This window comes from Lepidochelys kempii, chromosome 2 (genome assembly GCF_965140265.1).
Source record: "Lepidochelys kempii isolate rLepKem1 chromosome 2, rLepKem1.hap2, whole genome shotgun sequence".
NCBI classification, from domain to species: domain Eukaryota; kingdom Metazoa; phylum Chordata; order Testudines; family Cheloniidae; genus Lepidochelys; species Lepidochelys kempii.
Window position 1 is genome coordinate 153555616 of NC_133257.1, and position 18477 is coordinate 153574092.

Below are 18477 nucleotides of genomic sequence, written 5' to 3' on the forward strand. Positions count from 1 at the left end.
AATGACTGTTTCTTATCAGTTGACCAGTTTTAAAAACATTTAATATGTGCTGCTTTGATTTGATAAAGTATTAATTCTTTAGTCAGAATATACCACATCAAATGTGTTACAAAGTCTAAGGGCTTGTCTACCTGAGGAAAAAGCCTGGAATGATTTGCTATTGTGCTGTTTAGCTTAATCTACTTTGGTAGCTTGAGTAAGCTAAACTGCAAAAAGTTATATTTTAGGGGGAATGAGAGTATTCACAGGGAATGATGATGGAATAGGTATTGTGCTTTAAATTCACACCCTAGCTTGAGTCCAATAACTTGGCTTTGACTAAAAACATGGGTAACTGCATGAGTCTTGGTTCTCAACATGGCAATACTTATTTAAAAATCTGTCTGTACAACTGATGACATATCAAACCACCAAAGACTGCTACTAATGTATCTAAATATTACATTTATTTAGTTATTTGTCTTGAGATTCTACAGAGTACCATTTGTTGATATAACTAGTCATAGGTGGTACGTATATTGAATAAGTTCTAGATCTTACAAAGGGGCCTTAAACCCAAGTGTTGCCCTATTGACTTTTATGGGTCTCTTTGCATTTGTATGGGTCTGCACTGGCATATGCTATTGAAAGCTCAGGGCCTAATGCATGCATTAGACATATCCATTATTTAAACATTCCATTCACTTAGACAAAGAAAAATATTGTTAGTAATTTATGAGTCTGGAATGTATGGAAGACAATCCTCTTGATAAATCTTGAGATTTACTACCTTGACCTCAAAAAAGTAATGAGTTGATTGGGGCCAAAGAACATACGTGTTAAATCATTGTAAAAAGAAAAGGAGTACTTGTGGCACCTTAGAGACTAACCAATTTATTTGAGCATAAGCTTTCGTGAGCTACAGCTCACTTCATCGGATGCATACTGTGGAAACTACAGAAGACATTATATACACAGAGACCATGAAACAATACCTCCTCCCATCCCACTCTCCTGCTGGTAATAGCCCATCCAAAGTGACCACTCTCTTTACAATGTGTATGATAATCAAGGTGGGCCATTTCCAGCACAAATCCAGGTTTTCTCACCCTCCACCCCCCCTTCCAAAAACCACACACACAAACTCACTCTCCTGCTGGTAATAGCTCATCCAAAGTGACCACTCTCCCTACAATGTTTCATGGTCTCTGTGTATATAATGTCTTCTGCAGTTTCCACAGTATGCATCCGATGAAGTGAGCTGTAGCTCACAAAAACTTATGCTCAAATAAATTGGTTAGTCTCTAAGGTGCCACAAGTACTCCTTTTCTTTTGGCGAATACAGACTAACACGGCTGTTACTCTGAAAGAAATCATTGTAAGTAATCTGTCATCTACAAATGTCATCTCTTGTATAATAACAGCAAAAATCAATACTTTATTCACATAAATCATAGGCATTAAACATTGATAAGCTTATTTATAAATTCCATTTCTCAGTTTATGAAATAAAGGTATTAATACATTTTTTAGATTATTACCTTTTTGTTAAACCAAAAAGTGGGATTCTCTCTCATGTTTAGATAAAATAGCCAAAGTTTGAGTTAGTAGATTTTTTTCCCCCACTAGCTACTTTACTATGATTTCCTGTTACTGCTTTAAGTTATAATATATGTAAAAATTAAATATTAATGACTCAGTATGTAGGTATGCATGCATGCATGTATGCATGTCCTCTTGAAAGAGAGAAAGACAGAAAGAAAGATGATAAACCTGCCTGAGACCAGGGCAGTCAGTATGTAATCCTGGAACAGTGATAGCATTTCTGTTGTTGGTTATAGCATTTCCACTTTTGATTTTCCTGTTTCCTAACATTTGTGTGGATGGGTTTACTTATAGGGTGGGTAGGAAGGTTACATTTCTCTGATGGAGTTTTTTGCTTTATGTATCTACGTATAATAAGTTTCTCAAACTAAACTCATGAGTTTGTAACAATAATTTAATCAAATATTAGAGCTGATAAAATATTCAGCAAAAGTTTTCCATTTGATAACATTTGATATCATTATTACTATTTTTGCATTATCCAGCATGCCTTATTGCAGGTAAAATACTGTATTTTGAATATACACATAATAAAAATCATGCTACCCTGATAAAATGCGGGAGAAAACATACATTGAATAAATTTGGCAATTTCTTTATATATTGCTTAAATTATAACAATTCAGCAATTCTTAATGGAGAATTCAAAATAAAAGCTTTAAAAATGTACAGATGTTATTTCTAATACATAATTTATCTGCAAGTTTATGTATAGTCAGATGAATCAGAGCTGATCCATACCAGTGGATAATTTCATAGTATATAAGTGAGGATGGCTTTTCCTTTAATCAGCAGATGAGTAGTGTAAATGCTCTCATCTTATGGATTTGTCAAAATATTGCTGATATTACAAAGAATAGTAAAGGCCTAGGCGCAGTTTGACTTCTTTATTTGTGGGGCAGCTCCAGTCAAGCCAACAGGGACGTGTGTTCCTGAGGCTTGCAGTTTGGGGGAGACAATGACCTCCCTTCTCCCCCCAAAATAAATTAATGAGTAAAGATACGCAAGCTATTTTTTGTAGAATTTGGAAAACTGCATTAACTCAGAGCTTCTGACAATATTTAAAGACAAACTACCACAAGAAATCAATTATCTGTGAATAATATGAGCTCATATAATAACTTAGAATTTTGTTCTCCCTCTCTCATGTGAGAAGAACAAGGGGACATTCAATTAAATTAAGAGGTGGCAAATGTAAAACTGACAAAAGGAACTACTTTTTACTCACAATGCATAATTAGACTGTGGAACTCACTGCCACATGAAATCATTGAGGGCAATAATTTAACAAGACTCAACAAGGGATTGCATATCTATATGGCTAATATGGTAAGAATACCATATTGTGCTTTCCATCACTTGATCTCGAAGCATTTTATAAAAAAATAGGTCAGTATCATTTATTCCCATTCTACAGATGGGAAAATGGAAGTATAGAGAGGTGAAGAGACTTGCCCAAGGGTACCCAGAAGGCCAGTGGCAGAGAGAAGAAGAGATCTCCTGAATAGGAGATCAATGCTCTATCCACTAGACCACACTACCTCCCCAAATATCCAGAGTTGTTATCATTAATGGCAACAAAGATGTTGGAAGTCCTATTAAACCTCACGCTTCAGGGTTTAAGCCAATCTCTGACTGTTAGAGACAGATGATGGGGCCAGATGCATGGGGGCAGGTTATCCCGCACTGCCTACTAAGGGGCCTTCCTGTAAAACGTGTGCTGCTGGCCAGTGACAAAGTCCACAGATGAATCAACCTTGGGCAATACAGTATGGCAATTCCTATGATCCTGTGGTTTTTTTAGAATTTTCATTAGCATTACACCAGAAGGATAGCATCATTTGTCTATATCAGTTTGAAACAATTTATAAGCCATAAATGTGGAGGTTTATTTTTGCATTCTTCCATGAATAGAATATGGATTTCTGCCAGCTCCAACTATGTTTCCACAGCCATATTGGCAAGAAGGGGGTCATCAAAAGGGGGAATGGATTGTTTAGAAAAAGAGTATTTATGCTTAAATAGCCACCGTTCAGATGTTCTTATCCAGATACTTACTGAAGCAAAGGCTAATTCAGACAGACTCAGGAAGATTACCTGATGCTCAGCAGCCTCCTCAAAAATGCAGTCACCATGAAGATTTTGGATAAGTACATCTGTTCCATGTGTCCCCCAACACGAACATTGGAATTTAAGAATTAATGTGGGTTTGGATTAATCCACAGAAGATTTTAGTTCTATTGAAAACAGTTAGTTGAGAGAGACTTGTATGATACCCTTCCTACATATGATGCCACTCAAAGGGAAATTCCATCCATGCTGCTCATGACAGCATGCTGAAATTTCTAAAGATTAAAAATTCTTCTTAGCATAAGTAAAGTCTGAAAATTGAGCTGAAATAACAGGATTCTGAGATGATTTTTTTTTTTTAGTACAGTCTTTTTTTATTAAACTGTTGAAGTAACGATAGAAACTGTTTACAAAAGTTATGTGAGGGGTTTCTGCATTTTGTGACAAGTATGGGAAGTGGGAGGTGCTGATGGGGGCTGCTGGTGGGTGCTAAGCACTCACTGTTTTTTTCCCCATGGATGCTCCAGGGCCAGAGCAAGCTCAGCATCAGAAACAAGCTCCCCACAGACCAGGACACACCAACTCAAAGTGGCATCAGACTCTGCTGGAACAACAGATGCAAAACCTGCAGACCTATCTCCACTGCTATAATGATCAGTACCCCGCCACCACACACCTTTCAGAATCCATAAGTCCTACACATGCCTATCAAAACACAGGATATACTTCATCCAGGGCACTAAATGCCCCAATAGCAACTATGTGGGTGAAACCAGACAATCACTACGCTCTCAAATGAACTCACACAAGAAAATGATAAAAGACAAAAACACCATATCACAAAGTGATCGCTCTATACACAGGCACCAACTTTCCAAAGTGCCATGGGGTGCTCAACCCCCAGCTCTGCCCCAGGCTCTGTCCCCCCTCCAGGCTCCACCCCACCTCTTCCTGTCCCCACTCCACCTCTGCCCTGCCTCTTCCCACCCAGTTCCGCCCCCTCCTCAGTGCGCTGCATCCTCGTTCCTCCCTCCCAAACTCCTGCACACTGCGAAACAGCTGTGAGGGAGGGGGATGCACTGATCCATAGGGCCTGCCGGCACTGAGGGGGTGGGGGGAGCTAATAGGGGGCTGATGGTGGGTGCTCAGCATCCACCATTTTTCCCCATGGGTGATTCAGCCCCAGAGCACCCACAGAGTCAGCACCTATGGCTCTATACCTGACCTATCAGTGCTCATCCACAAAGGAAACCTGCACAACGCTTTCAGAAGATGAGCCTGGGAGCTTAAGTTCACAATTTTACTAGACACTACCCAGTCCATGATTGTTAGAGACACTGGATTTATGGCTCATTACAAACAATCTTATAACCCACTAACAATGCCCCCACCCCCAGCTTTCTTTTCTCCACCTCACTTCCTCTCTCTTCTATGACTGGTGGGGTGTTAAAGGCCACTACACCTTGAATGGTCCCTTGAAATGCGTTAACTAATTATGCTAAACAATCTGTTCCATCTTGTATTTAGCTGTGACACTCGGAGTAGGTTTCCCAGACATGAAGCAGACTCTGTATAAGCTCATAAGCAGAGCTCTGTATAAGCTGTTGTCTCTCACCAACAGAAGTGGATCCAATAAAAGATATTACCTCACTCACCTTGTGTCTCTAATATCCTGGGACCAACATGGCTACAACAACACTGCATACATTGGAACTAGCAAGATACACACCTAACATAACCTCAAACAGCTTGGTCTTGATTGTGCCTCAGTGCTCCACTGTGCTTCTGAGGGCAATCCAAAGCTACAGTATTCTCACAGAGAGATAGAATACTTTGCAGAGCTCTCTGATCTGCAGCAGGAGCACACATGCCCCTACTCTCTTTTAAGGAGTGCAGCAAAAACATCTCCAGGGCCAACCCTAGGTGTTTCACTGTTTTGGCGACCCAGGGCAGAGAATATTTTTGATTTCCACTCTGCTCTCACGAGCCAGCTAAGCAAAAACAAAAAAGAGACCCAAAGCCAGTGACTGAGTGGTGTGGCACCCCCAGAAGACAGCACCCCAAGGCAACTGCACTGCTCACCCACCCCTAAGGCTGGCCCTGCACATCTCCCCAGTCCTTTTAGAGCATCTTTCATGCCCGGAGGAGTAGTTAGGAAGCAATCACTGTGCTTCCCTTCCATGAGTGCAGGGTCTGCAGTTCTGTCTAGCCTTACAAAGGGAGTTAAGGCTCATGGCTCTGATGATGCCTTTGTTGGTATGGCTTCCCACATCCTTTATCTGGCTTGGCTATTTAGGGCCCAATTCTAACACCCTTACTTAAATTGATTAGTCTGCAAATAGTCCGATTGAGGTCAATTGGACTATTCACACAGTAAGGTATTACTGGACTTGAGTAAGGGTACTTTTATTTTAAGCTCTTCCAGGCAGCGAACACGTCTTCTCTGTAGTCTGAGACATCTGGCATACTTTTGGGTGCAAGATAAACAAACAACAACAACCCTGCCAGTGCCTCTAGATCTTGAGCTACCAAACTCATTCTATTTGTGACTTAAGTCAGGTTTTACACCTAGATCTACAGTGGTGTAGGTCGGGCAAATGATTAAACCACTGTACCTCCTAGGCCTAGGCATATGTTAATTGTTAACTTCATTCTGCATCTCCATCTCAACTATCTTTATTTTCAGACCCACATTGGTGGGAACTGTATATTTGATGTGGCTGAAAAACTCTTTAGAAATTTTAGTCCAGGTGTTTAGGGTAGCATGGTGACAGCTGGATACAACAGATCTTGAATGAGACTGTGCTTAGTCCCTGGAGAGAAGGAAAGACAATGCTGGACGTGCAGTTGTTGCAGAGCCTCTTTCCTGATCACACACTGGAATGGTGGCCAACAGCTCATTCAGGAGGCTATCTGTACCTGAAAGTGAAAATAGCTGAAGTGAAACATGGCGGGACTTACAAGTGTAAAGAGGCTATGAAGACTGGAATAATTTAGCATGGACAGAAGAGAAAGGAGTGTCTTAATTTATAAACTCTAACTAATGAAGGTCATAAGGCCTCTGTTAGATGCTCCTTCTTGCTCTTGTTTTATGGAATAGAGCAAAGGGATGCAGACGTATTAAACTAATAAAAAGAGATACTTGTTTATGAAGCATATAGTCAGCATGTTAAATTTGTTGCCTCAAAGTTCATGAGATAAATTTAATAGAATATTTTAAAATACCAGATACTTGCATATGATTTGATAACACTTACTGTAAGCCTAGATAAAAAACAATGATACAATGGATATAAAACCTCAATTTTCCATACGTTTTCTTATGACCAAGTCAACTACAGGATGTTGGGAATGAATTCCTCACAAACAGTTCCACAAATGTCCTGGTGTACTGTGGGGATATTCATTTTTCTTTGAAGCATCTGTCATAGGCCACTTCCAGAATCAGATTACTGGATTTGATGGACCAACAGCTTATGTGTGTCTCTCTTACATTCAAAGACACACAGACTGATTCTCCTCTCTTTTACACTTGTATTACATTGGTGGGAGTCCCCAGACTTCAAAAGGAGTAAGTGCTGATTTGCACTGATATGAGAAGATAATTAGGCTCCCACAGTGTTTAATGGCAATCACAAGGGTTAGATTACTTCTCTATACATGCTGTGCAAGGCAAGGTGGGCAGAGCAGGGGAAGGTCCTTACTCCCTTCCCCCACATCCACTATGCACTGTCATGAGAGCTAGGTAGTCTGTAGTCCAAATCAATACAGTAAGTAAACTTCTATGGTGGTATCTCTGGCAGCCAGAGTTACCTAGTGCAGGTCCTTTGTCAGTTAGGGTCCAATTCTACAACAGTGACTCACATTAAAGTAATATCTTACTATAGAAGTAGTTCCACTGATCTCAGCAGAACTGATCATGTATTAAGTCATTGCCCAAGATGAGTAAGGGTAGCAGAATTGCACCCTTAATACTCTGAACACATGGTCCTCAAGCCCCTAAAATTATCCTTAAGAGCACTAGTCTGGGAATGAAGAGACCTGAGTTTAAAATTCCCAGCTCTGCCACTGCTTTGCCAGATGATCTTAACTTCCCTGTGTCTCAGTTTCCCAAGCTGTAAAATGGGGGTAATGATACTGACCTCCTTTGTAAAGCACTTTGAGATCTATGGATGAAAAGTTCTATATAAGGGCTAGTTATTGATTTATTTGAATACCAGCTGTTTGATCTTTGAGTAATAAAAGTCCATATTAGATGTTTTAACTGTGAACTGGAATGAATTGTAGTTTGAGTTCAAATCAATTATAAATTTATAAAAACTTAAGGTATTTTATTTACTTTATTTAGGGTCAAGTTGTGTTCAGAAATGGAGAGAGAATGGGAACCATCAAATTTACACAGTTTCAAGGTAGGCTACAGATGTTTATTGCCTTTAATTTACACTATGATCATGTCTGATACTGCAAACTTGTGTGACTCAGAGTTGTATTTGCCTCAGAGTAGCCTGAAGACATACAACCATTTGAAAACAAACTACAAGAAATATGAAGTAACAAGGTGCCCAGAAATAATGGACTTCTCTCTTTGAGAAAAATTGTATTGTTATACTCTGCTTGCACTAAGCATCTAATATTATCAACCAGAGATTTAAAACAAGCAAAGAGCTATTGAAAAGCTATGCTAAAGAGCAGAAATACTGAGTGTTAAATGCAGTCCTGTCTGAAAAATAAGACAGGTTTAGAACTTAGAAAGATGGAACAGTTGTTCTCACCAGTTTTTTTAGTGCAGTTTGTTATAGCTGTGTTGGTTCTAGGATATTAGAGAGACAAGCTGAATGAGGTAATAATTTGTATTGGACCAACTTTCATCATTTGTCTCTCTCACCAACAGAAGTTGGCCAAGTAAAAGATATTATCTCACTCACCTTGTATCTCAGCTCTTAACTCAGTGCTGGCATTCTCTACAGGCTAACCAGTGAGATTTAGCTACAGCCCTGCACTGGGAGGCCACTTCAGGAGACAATCTCCCCTAGGGAGGCAGAACACTTGTTGGAGATTCTCTGGGACAGATTCACAAAAGAACTTGGGCACCTAGCTGCCACTTTAGGCACCTAAATCCTAGAATCAGGTCCCACTAGGATTCACAAAAACCCCACTTAGCTGCCCCTGTAGGCACCTACAATAGCTCAGCTTCAGCCCCTGAATTTTTGCATAAAAGCTTTTTGTTATAGATTCCAAGGCCAGAAGGGACCATTATGATCATCTAGTTTGAGTTCCTGTATAACACGGGGCATAGAACTTCCCCAAAATAATTGCTAAAGCATGTCTTTTTAAAAAAATCCAAACTTGATTTAAAATTTGTCAGTGATAGAGAATCCACCACGACCCTAGGTAAATTGTTCCAAGGGATTCCAAAAGTTCCCTAGACACCTACATTCCTGCCTCTGAGCATGCAAACTGCAGCCCCATGACAGGGCTCTGGACACCAAAGCCCAAGAGCAGTGCACAAACCAGGGGAACATAGGCATTCCTCTGCCAAACTTACCTGCAGAACCCAATCCAGTAAGTGTGTTTACACCTCATTTACCAGAGCAGGCCCCTATAGTTGAATTCACAAAAAAACAGCCTGAGGAGGTCCTTCTAATTTCTAGCCCAAGGGTTAGGATACTCACCTGGGATATAGGAGCCCCCCGCCCGCACCTGAGAGGGAAAAGGGGGTTTGAAGTGGGACCTGCAACTTCTTAAGTGAGTGCCCTAAGCACTGGGCTATGAGATAGCCTTGTATGTTGCTTCCTTGCTCTCTCCTGTTGAAGCTGTTTCATTGTGGATAATAAAAAAAACAAAGTCATTGGAGCAGGGATCCTGGCTCTCCCACATCCTATGGCACAATCACCAGGCTACAGTGTAATTCTCATCCTTGCTCCGTTTCTCTCTGGCCCAGTGATTCCTTCGTTATTTATCCACAGTGAAACAGCTTCACCAGGAGAGACTGAGGGAGCTACATATCAAAATTATCCCTAACTCTGTGGTTAGGACACTCACCTGAGAGGTGTTAAATTCTCAGCTCAAATTCCTTATTTTCCTCCGGTGGCAGAGGGATTTGACCAGGGTGTCTCCCACATCCCTGAATGATGAGCTAAAAGTTATGAGGAACCTAGTCATTCTCCGGCTCCTTATCCACCCCCCAGCTGCTTCTTGCTAAAACAGCACAGGTGCTTATGTAACCCACACACCTTCTGGGTGTGGTGTTCTGTCCCATCTAGTGGCACCGAGACCACTTAGAGAAAAAAAGATAAAATGAATCTGCTGTACAGCCTTAGCTAACAGTGAGATGCCTTTTAGCTCATGTGGTAGAGGCTCATGCTTTAACCTCCAGAGGTCCTCGGTTTGATCCCGCCTGCCACCGACCAAGGTCTGTCGGTGTTACACTTAACTGCAAGAAGGGATTTGAAGCTGAGAATCCAAGCAGAGTTAGGTGCCTGTCTCTGAGAGGAGTGGGACTTAGTTAGTACACACCTGTCAGCTTGGCATCTCCCATTGTCTATTTTAGCCAAAGCATTGTTTAGCAGCCTGGCTTTTGTGATTGCTGTTCTCCACATTCATTGTTCAGGGAGCCTAGGCACTGAACTCAAGTGATTTTCTAGGCACCTAAAAGTTATGCACAACAACGCTGCTCATCATCATACCCAAGTTCCTTTGTGAATCTAGCCCTCAGCGTACAGGCATACATGCTGCTATATGTGAGGCAATGAGTCATTGCAGTGCTGGGCTCCAGCCAATCCCCAAGCCAGGAGCTGGTCTGATGACTCTCCAAACAGGTATATACGTCTCACAGGTGAAACAGTAACTGAGTCTGTCTAATGTCACTTCATGGCTTGGACCCCTCCCTTGCCTCATAGGGGTGACCCACTCCTTAGCCTTGTTTCCAACCCTGCCTTGCTCCCACTCTAGTCTTGTTTCCAGCCCTGCTCCTGCTCTAGCTTCCAGCCCTACTCTTGCTTTTTTGAGAACCTGCTGTTGATTCCACTGCTGATCTTTGGTTCTAGCTCTTGGCCGGGCTGCTACCACACTGACCACTCAACTGCGACTGCTCCCACCACCAGATCTGATCCTCCACATCTCATTTTCTGACACGATACCCTTCATGGAGTGCAGTATATTCCCCAATGTGACTGGCCAATTCTGCTGTCTCCTTTCAAGCTGAAGGCCTCATGGGGAGAAGCATCTCAGTAGCATAGGGGCTGCAAAGCTAGCCCCACCCTCACTCCCTCCTCCCCACCCCATGAGTGCAAAGCTGTGTAAGGGAACTAGCTATGATATGGAACTATATCATCATAGTAGAGCTAGCTGCAACACTGTCTATGTATAAATAACAGGTCATACTTTTGATCTATGGTATATAGTGCAATGAATATTCTGATACACCTAGTTTATAGTGAGATTGAGGCTCAGGTTGGCCATGACTGCATAAGATGGTTTTCTGAGGTTCGTGGTGAGATGATATCTGGCAAATCCCTTTCAAGTAATGCTTAGGAAAGAGTGACAGTCTCACATTTAGCAGACTATTCCAAATGTAATTCTGCTGGTCAAAGTGGCAAAGGCTTGTCAAAGGTCCTTCCCCACTCTGAACTCTAGGGTACAGATGTTGGGACCTGCATGAAAGACCCCCTAAGCTTATTCTTACCAGCTTAGGTTAAAAACTTCCTCAAGGTACAAACTTTGCCTTCTCCTTGAACCCTATGCTGCCACCACTACCAAAGCGTGTTAAACAAAGAACAGGGAAAGAGCCTACTTGGAAACGTCTTTCCCCCAAGATATCCCCCCAAGCCCTACACCCACTTTCCTGGGGAAGGCTTAATAAAAATCCTCACCAATTTGTACAGGTGAACACAGACCCAAACCCTTGGATCTTAAGAACAATGAAAAAGCAATCAAGTTTTTAAAAGAAGAATTTTAATTAAAGAAAAAGTAAAAGAATCCCCTCTGTAAAATCAAGATGGTAAATACCTTACAGGGTAATCAGATTCAAAATAGAGAATCCCTCTAGGCAAAACCTTAAGTTACAAAAATATACATTCCATTCAGCACAGCCTATTTTACCAGCCATATAACAAAAGGAAATCCAACGCATTTCTAGCTAGATTACTTGCTAACTTTTTACAGGAGTTCTGATCTGTTCCCAGCAAAACCATCACACAGACAGACAGACCCTTTGTCCCCCCTCTTCCAGCTTTGTCTCCTCATTGGTCATTTTGGTCAGGTGCTAGTGAGGTTATCCTAGCTTCTTAACCCTTTACAGGTGAAAGGGTTTTGCCTCTGGCCAGGAGGGATTTAAAGGTGGTTACCCTTTCCTTTATATTTATCACAGTTTGTCCTTCAAGCAGTAGGTCTATGCAATATAGGCATTAATTCTCATTTCTACCTTTGAATGGGTCTGTTACCCATAATAACCATTAGCACCTTTGCATCAGGGCAACCATTTTTTCAGACTGGTCATGCCATCACACTTTGGACTGACACTGTTTCCACCATGTTAAAACATTTCCACCATGTTAAAACCTGCCAACAAGGATCACCCCCCAGTGACATGACAAAGTTTTTTCCTCAACATTAATGATAAAGAAATGCCGATTTTTTTCCCTCTTGATTTCTGGGTTGACAGTCAAGAGAAAAATAAATATGAAAGAAGCACCAATGGATTTTGATTAGAGTTGGTTAATCATCAGAAGCTTGGAGGGTTCTGTATGAATTATGCTTGGAGGCAGCTGAGCCCCAACTGCATGCAGAAAAGAAGGATATGTGAAGGATCCTCTCCGTATGGAAACCTTAAGAGTATGAAGTCCAAGGAGAAGGAAACGGGTATTTCACCAGCTTGTCTAAACCAGTTCTGAAGAAGTTCTGGAGATTTATTTATTTTAATAAAACTGTTTTATCTTAAGAATTCCTGGATTTTTAAAGGTTTCAGAGTAGCAGCCGTGTTAGTTGGTATCTGCAAAAATAACAGGAGTACTTGTGGTACCTTAGAGACTAATGTTTATTAGAGCATAAGCTTTCATGGGCTACAGCCCACTTTATCGGATGCATAGAATGGAACATCTCATATATGTTCCATTCTATGCATACAATGAAGTGGGCTGTAGCCCATGAAAGCTTATGCTCTAATAAATGTGTTAGTCTCTAAGGTGCCATAAGTACTCCTGTTCTTTTTGTGGATTTTTAAAGGTAAACTTAAGCAATTTCCTTCCTTTTTCACCATAAATATATTTAATATGCAACAGTTCTGTAGTATACTCAGATGCTCTGTATTCAAATTCTCTGTAGCCAGTCAGGACCCAGGAGTCAAAGGTGACCATTTTACAATTCTTGGCAAGCACTAGATTTCTGTCTCAGAGATCATTCAAATCTACGTCCTTGGGTGGTCATTAACCAATTTTGTAGCACACCTCATTTCACTGTAACATAAGCCCATGTAGATATGCAGTTTGTTTACTGCTTTAGGGAAAAAAAGGCTAGATTAAATTAAATGCAAATGCTATTTATTTAACACATTTATATTCAATTCTCAATTGCTTGTATCTCTTCCTTAGTAACTTTGCAAATGGAGTGCAGGAGGCAGTGTAGAGAATTTAAATAAAGAAAAAATGTGTTATTTTAACTGAGAAGAGGCTGGCTAGCTTGCTATAAATGACCCCAAAATTAGCAGCAAACATATTTGTTTCTCTTTATTATACGCTAATTACAGTGTAATATCAATACAAATCTACAGGATTAGATATCTTCTACTAAAGATATTAAAAAGTTGGTAAAGAAGCTCTCTGAAACATTGATACTAATTTTTAAACAGATCTTGGAATACTAGGGAAGTTCCAGAGGACCAAAAGGAGGTTAATTTTAGTGTCAGTGTTTAAAAATGGTAAATGGGTTATCCTGGGTAATTATACACCTGTTAACTTGACACAGATCCTGGGCAAAATAAAATTGATCCACTGAGACTCAATCATTAGAGAATTAAATTTTGTGAATGTAATTAATGCCAATCACCATGACTGTATGGAAAATTGATCTAACTGAATATTTTTTTAAAGTGGGATTACAAATTTGGTTGAAAGAAGAAAAGGAGTACTTGTGGCACCTTAGAGACTAACCAATTTATTTGAGCATGAGCTTTCGTGAGCTACAGCTGTAGCTCACGAAAGCTCATGCTCAAATAAATTGGTTAGTCTCTAAGGTGCCACAAGTACTCCTTTTCTTTTTGCGAATACAGACTAACACAGCTGTTACTCTGAAATTTGGTTGATAAATTCAATTTTGATGTTATATACTTGAACTTCTGTAGGGCATTGGACTCGGTACCACAGAACATTCGTATTAAAATTAGCACCATACAAACTCAATATAGCACATATTAATGGATTAGTAGTTAGCTAACTTATAGATCACAAAACATAGTTAGAGTGGAATCATCAGTTAATTGGTACACTTTTATGAGATGCCACGTGGATTGTTTCTTGGCCTCTGCTTTTTATTACTGACCTGGGAGAAAATACACAGTGTTTGCAGGTGTAGTTTGTAGAAGACACAAAGACTTGTGGAGCGGTAAGGGCAGGTCACTTATACCCAGTGATCTGGGTCACTTGATATATGGGACTGTTGGGGGCACACTTACTGTTATAGCACTCTCTTGCATCAGTGCATGATATTGCCATTATTCTCAGCTCCCATGCCTATTGTGGGTCATCTACCAAGTCACATACATGCTTAAATCCCTTCAGGGGTATCCCGAAAGTCCAACTGAAAATTCACAAAACAACTCACACCCCTGTATTAAGTAGCTAGATGTGAAGCTTCAGACATGCTGCTGTTTCCCCAAGGCTGCTCCCTACTTCTGTGCCCCCTTATACGGCTTTTCCACAACCTTTGCTTAGTACAGCCTCCATCTGTTTCTCAGCCTCTGGCTTCTCTTTTTTCTAGTGGACTAATTCATCTTCCGCCTCTCTTGGACTCCACTGAAATGCTTTCAATAACCCTACCTCAAAGTATCCCCCCAGGAACCTAACCTGCTGCTGCAGAGTTCTTCCTCTGTTGCTTCTGGTCTTTGCAGGTTTTCCCTCACTGCCTCCTTGCCCTAGGAACTCTTGACAGCTTCCTTAGGGATCTCTCTGCTTCTTGTCAGCTCTAGTTCAGGCTCCTGTGGGGAAGCCCTGTGATGCTCCTTGTGTGTCCTCCTACCCTATCTTTGGGTTTCCACCATCTCCCTATATTTCTCTCTGTAAGAGAGTCCTGTCTTCTCTAGACTCTTCCTAGAGAGATAGAACTCTCCTACTCCAATCTTCTCATCTTGGGAGAGTTTACTCATCTCCCCATAAGGTCCAAGTGCCTAATGAGTCCTTAGCTAGCTCCACCCCTACTCCTCTAGGAGGTAATTAGTTATCACCATAAGGGGCAGAGCATGACTGGAATTTTTTTCTGCTTTTAGCAGGTGATGGGAGTCACTGCATCACAGGAACACATTCAGACAACATATGTTTTAGAATAGCAAATCCAAGGTAATACATCTAGGAACCAAGAATATAGGCTATGCTTCCAAGATGCAGTAACTCTTAAAGGGTCTTAGGGGGCCTGGTAGATAAACTGAACATAAGTTCCTAGTGCAATGCAGTGGCTAAGGGGGATAAATGTGATCCCTGATGTATATAAAGAGAAATAAGAAAGAATAGAGAGGCTGTACTACTTTTGTAAATGGCTGAACCAGAAGTTGTGGACTTGATGCAAGAATTACTGTGTGAAATTCTATGGCCTGTGTTATCAGGCTAGATGATCCTAATGGTTCCTTCTGGCGTTAAAATCTATGAAAGCATACAAGTTAAAATTACTATTATAACTTATAAAATATTTATACGGCACTTGTCACAGTGGTATCTAGGTATATTCTATATCAGATTAAAAAATACACATCACCACAAGAATGGGGAGCACGTATCACACAACCCTTTTCCAGCAACCAGCTCTTCATTCTGAGGAGACATAAGATCATGAATAGCATCCAGAAGATATAAAATAGCAGCAGAAGCAAGTGTGCTGTTATTGCAAAACCTCAGCAAAGAGATACATCTTTCCCTCATCTTTGGGGCTCAAATGGATTTCCTATGGGATCAAATTCCAGAAGTGAGGGTCCTTGACCAACATTGCTCTTCTCTCAACTCCCTTGTGTTTAAACCTAAGGGCTATTTATCCAGATAGTTCTGTGATGTAGTATATAAACCCCACACTGGACCAAGGGAGGAAGTGATTATTGGTCTGCACTAGAGTCAGAGACTGAAATTCTTTGTTCCCCATTAATATTTGCCAGAATATGCCCTCCACCTATAGTAAGGAGGAAGATAGCAGAATATGAAGGGAAGGAGGTAGACAATGAGAAGGAGGACTGTCCATCTAAGGTAAAGAGTTTTCCAATGTCAGAGAGAACTGCCTTTCCAGGCCTAAGAAGTGAAGCCAACTGGGGAGAGGAGACATTTTTCTGGAGAAAGGAACGCTTATTTTACAAACTGCCTTAACATTTGGTAATTAAGAGACAGTCTCCAGATCTCCTTAGGGTCAATTTAATGTTTTTTCAATAAATCAGCCTACAAAACTGTTTGACCACTGGGTGCAAAGCTAATCACGTCACCCTGAGGAAAGAGAGGGGCTAAGTATGAGCAAGGTGGTTTCAGGGACTAACCACAGCCCATCTCTGACTTGTAACAATGAACAATAGTTAAACTGGTTTAATTTTGAATTTAATCAAAGTAGTATTATTTTTCCCAAACTCATCCTGGAGTCATCTCCATCTTCAGCTGCAGCTTGTTTGGTCTTCTGCCAATTCCCTCCAACCTTAGCTGCTGCAGTGAAAAAAGAAGGAGGTGTAGTCAGCCATAGCTGGGACTCAAATGTAGTGCTTTTGCAGATCGTGGAAAACATCTTGAATTCTCATCCAGAAATTTGGTATATAATGGACAATATGAAGTACCTGTTGTGACATTCTATACCTTGGGGTTGTGTACTGTAACCCCCATATTCCTCATTTTCATATAATTGTGATCTTACATATAAAGCATGCCTTGTAAGGTATCATCAGGGGAAAGGTTATGGTCTGCTGAAAGTCATTTCTCTATCCATATATGTGTATCATTAATGCATATGAAATTATGAGAATTGTGTTGTATGGTGGTCACTAAAATATGCTGTAAGTTGTGGACTCAGCCAGATATTAGCTCCCCAGAGGCAACAGCAAGGAAAGTAACCAACACCCGGGCGGGGTGTCAAACAACCAAACAATAGCCATTGTCCAGCAAGGGAGCTACAATGCAATGACTCACCTGCATGAGGCCACACCAGGGGAATTGCTCAACCTTGCTTGGAGAGACTCAGCAATGCCCCCCAGACATGCCTGGACTTGTGCTCCCCAAGCATATGGACCGAGGGTATAAAACAGACAGAGTGGACACATACTGGGAAGACAACAAGCAACTAAGACACTGATAAGACAACAAGACCCCAACAGAGGAGATTGTTCCTTAAACCTGGGCCAAACCTGTATATTAAGGTCTGCAATATCCAGTGGGGTGAGAAAAACTGCTTAATGTAGATGTTGCCCCGTCTAATAGGGCTGAGAGTTTAGATTGCATGCTTATATTTTTTTTGGTAGCCACTTTGGTAGCCACTTTTTGCTTATCACTTAAAATGTGCCTTTTATAGTCAATAAATTTGTTTAATTTTTTATCTTTACTAGTGAGTTTGTATGAAGTGTGGGGCAAATCTGCTCAGGTTGGCAAAGGTTGCCATTTGTCCACTTCCCATTGTTGAGGTGGTGAACCAATTAATAAATTTGCACTGCCCATCTTGAGCGGGGCAAGACAGTATATTCCTGGGGCACGGTGCTGGGAAATGGAGGGATTTGGCTGGTGCCTCCTGTGATTTATGAGTGGCTCTGGGAGCATTCATGCAATCTAGCTGGGTGTGTGGCTCTACATGCAGTTGTGCTGAGTTATCACAGCTCCTGGAGGGGTTGCTGCTGGTCACTAGCAAGGCATTGTGAGAGACAGCCCAGGCTGGGGAGAGTTCAGGGGGCACAGTCCCAGGCTGCATTCCAGTCCCTGGCTGCACCCCCAGGGGGGGATCCTGTCACACCTGTGTAATATGCTCGTTGGCCTACTTTCCAATAGGGTAGGCCAACAAGAGCATATTACACAGCTGCTTCATGTTGTCCATTATATACCAAAATATATACTATTGGAAAGCATGTTGCTCTAGCTTGAATTTCCGAGTGGCATTTGAAGTTAGTCCCAGTTAATGCAATATTGCAATAGTTCAGCCTCAGGGTGACTAAGGAGGGATTGCCTTGGTCAGGTCTGCAGCTGAGGTGAATGGTTGAAGACTTCTGGCCAGCCAGAGATGAAAATGGTATTCCTGGCAACTACTGCTACGTGGATGTCAAGGAGCAGTCAAGCTTGCAATAACACTTAGAAGTTGCAGATCACTTTGACACAGCAGACTGTGGGAGAAGATATCTGCTAGTCTTCTGTCCACCAGCGTTAGTACTATCTTATCTAGATGAAGCCTCAGCCATCTTACTTTCATGCAGCTTCCTGTTTCTGCCAGGCACCAGACAAGCAGGGAAACTGCCGTGCTAAGGTAGGTTGAAAAGGAGATGTAAAACTGAATGTTATCAGAATATTGTTGAAATTGTAGGCCACATCTCCTACAGGCAAGAGCAGAGCCTTGTGGGATTCCACAGCTGAGTGCCTTTGAGGAGAATGAGCCATTGGCCATATGTGATCTCTACGA

General features: G+C 41.3%; 1 protein-coding gene across 2 annotated transcripts in view; it reads left to right on the forward strand.

The window, feature by feature from the left end:
• The window catches only part of GABBR2 (gamma-aminobutyric acid type B receptor subunit 2), an 842917-nt gene that overhangs the window by 476883 nt on the left and 347557 nt on the right, over positions 1-18477 (forward strand). For both annotated transcript variants that reach the window (XM_073332465.1, XM_073332464.1), the window contains exon 8: positions 8003-8063. In XM_073332465.1, coding sequence (XP_073188566.1) covers positions 8003-8063 — 61 coding nt within the window. The remainder of the gene's footprint in view (positions 1-8002; positions 8064-18477) is intronic.